The 1935-nt window shown below is 26.7% G+C and overlaps 1 protein-coding gene across 1 annotated transcript in view; it reads left to right on the plus strand.

Moving 5' to 3' along the window:
• LOC109861402 (protein ANTAGONIST OF LIKE HETEROCHROMATIN PROTEIN 1-like) overlaps window positions 1–787 on the plus strand; it is a 7659-nt gene extending 6872 nt beyond the window's left edge. Inside the window, exon 5 of the mRNA XM_020441037.1 lies at window positions 263–787. Coding sequence (XP_020296626.1) covers window positions 263–787 — 525 coding nt within the window. The remainder of the gene's footprint in view (window positions 1–262) is intronic.
• Window positions 788–1935: the final 1148 nt, after the last annotated feature.

The following is a 1935-nucleotide window of genomic DNA, read 5'->3' on the forward strand; positions in this document are numbered from 1 at the left end:
AGACAAACGGCCCTTCTCAGGGCCCCTCTTATAAAAACCAAAGATCATTTCCTTGTACATAGTGTAAATATATTAGTTCATATATAAAAAGAGCTTTTATCTTTTACACGCCTACGGAGTACTCCTCTCTCCTCGCCGATGCAGAACCTTCCGCCAAAACGCCAAAATATTGTTTTAAATTAGATATAAATATGTAACAAATTTATAAAAAACAGTTAACTACTATGATTTATTAAAATAATAATATGATTATTTGTAATAGGCAGTTTGTGATCATGAACAAAGATTCCTTCATTGTCTTGCCGGACACGTTGGTTCCGTCCACGATCAACGAGTATTTCGTTTATCAGAAATATATGAATATTTAAAAGATCCAACAAAGTTCCCAAATGATACTCATTTGATTGGTGATGCAGCTTATATGCTCCACAATCATGTAATGACGCCATTCCGCGACAATGGACATTTAACAAGAAGACAGAAAAATTTCAATTATTGTCTTTCATCCGCTCGAACTGTAATTGAACGAGCATTTGGCTTATTAAAAGGAAGATTTAGAAGTTTACTAACAGTTCTTGATATGGAACGAGTTGATTTAATCCCAGAATTTATCATTGCATGTTGTGTTCTACATAACATCTGTTTGTTGCAAAATGACGATTTTCCAAACGCGGAAATAGATATAGAAAATGAGCATATTCAATTACTGAATGAAAGACATGATAATAATGCAGGAAGTATAAAACAAAATAAAATTTGTAACTCTTTGATTATGCGCAATATGTAAAATATCTATTATCTATATTATTTTATTATATAATGTATATTACGTATAATGTATTTTGATTCTTTTATTTTCATACAAATAAAAAAAGTAGTTTGTAATGTTTTTTATACTTTGAAATAAATCAGATGCTAAACAGAATTTTTATAAATATTATATTTTTTTAAAAAAACCTAAAATTGTAAACTTATTAGAAAAACAGGACGTTTTGTGTTCTTTTTCTTTCTTTTTCGTTTTGTGTTTTTTGTGTTCTTTTTCTTAAATAATAAATTTTATTCCATTATTTCAGATTTGTATTTTTACTTTATTCAAACTATAATACAATACATATAATTTTTTTGGAAGATACTTTTACATACTTTTACATATATATACTTTTACATATATATATCAGACTATATCTCATTTGTACTAAAAGTAAAAATTTATTGTCTTGTTTCTAAATTCTATCTAAATCACATATGCAAACTATATAAAAAAATAAAATCACAGTCATCTGATGTACATCCTACATTACAATATTTAAATAATATTAATTAATATTTAATTAATATTAAGTAATATTTAATATTAATATTAATTAATATTTAATATTAATATTTAATAAAAAAACAAAACGTTTCAAAAGTTTACTTTTGTCTAATTATTTAACTGAAATTATTGCAACTTTTTTTATTAAACTTTAAGAACACAACTGTAAAAATTATATTTGTTTAAATAAAATACTTGTTATTTTTTTTCTAAAATATTTAGCATTTTTTCAAAAGTACTAAGAAATTTGTCGCGTTGCTCTAGATTTTCTTTGTGTCGCCTTTCTGTAGCTTCTTCTGATATTTTTCTTTCATCTTTTAAATCAAATATTAGTTGGTCTATAGACGTTCGCCGAACTTTTTCTAAATTAAACAAAATAGAACTGTTATTACTGCATTGAATTAATAATTTATACAAAATAAAAACAATAATAGTTATAGAATTTGTTTGCGCAAGCACTACTTTAATATTTACAGTTTATCATATCATATTGTTACGTCCTGGCCCATGGATACGGTCGGGCTGTGGTGTGACGCAACAGTAAACGCGTCGTTTTCCATATCTCTCTCTACAGTGGACACGGAAGTCCTGCTGCGAGAGAGTCGAGCGAGTTTGTTTAT

Source organism: Pseudomyrmex gracilis, unplaced genomic scaffold (assembly GCF_002006095.1).
Source record: "Pseudomyrmex gracilis isolate BER0280 unplaced genomic scaffold, ASM200609v1 scaffold_735, whole genome shotgun sequence".
NCBI classification, from domain to species: domain Eukaryota; kingdom Metazoa; phylum Arthropoda; class Insecta; order Hymenoptera; family Formicidae; genus Pseudomyrmex; species Pseudomyrmex gracilis.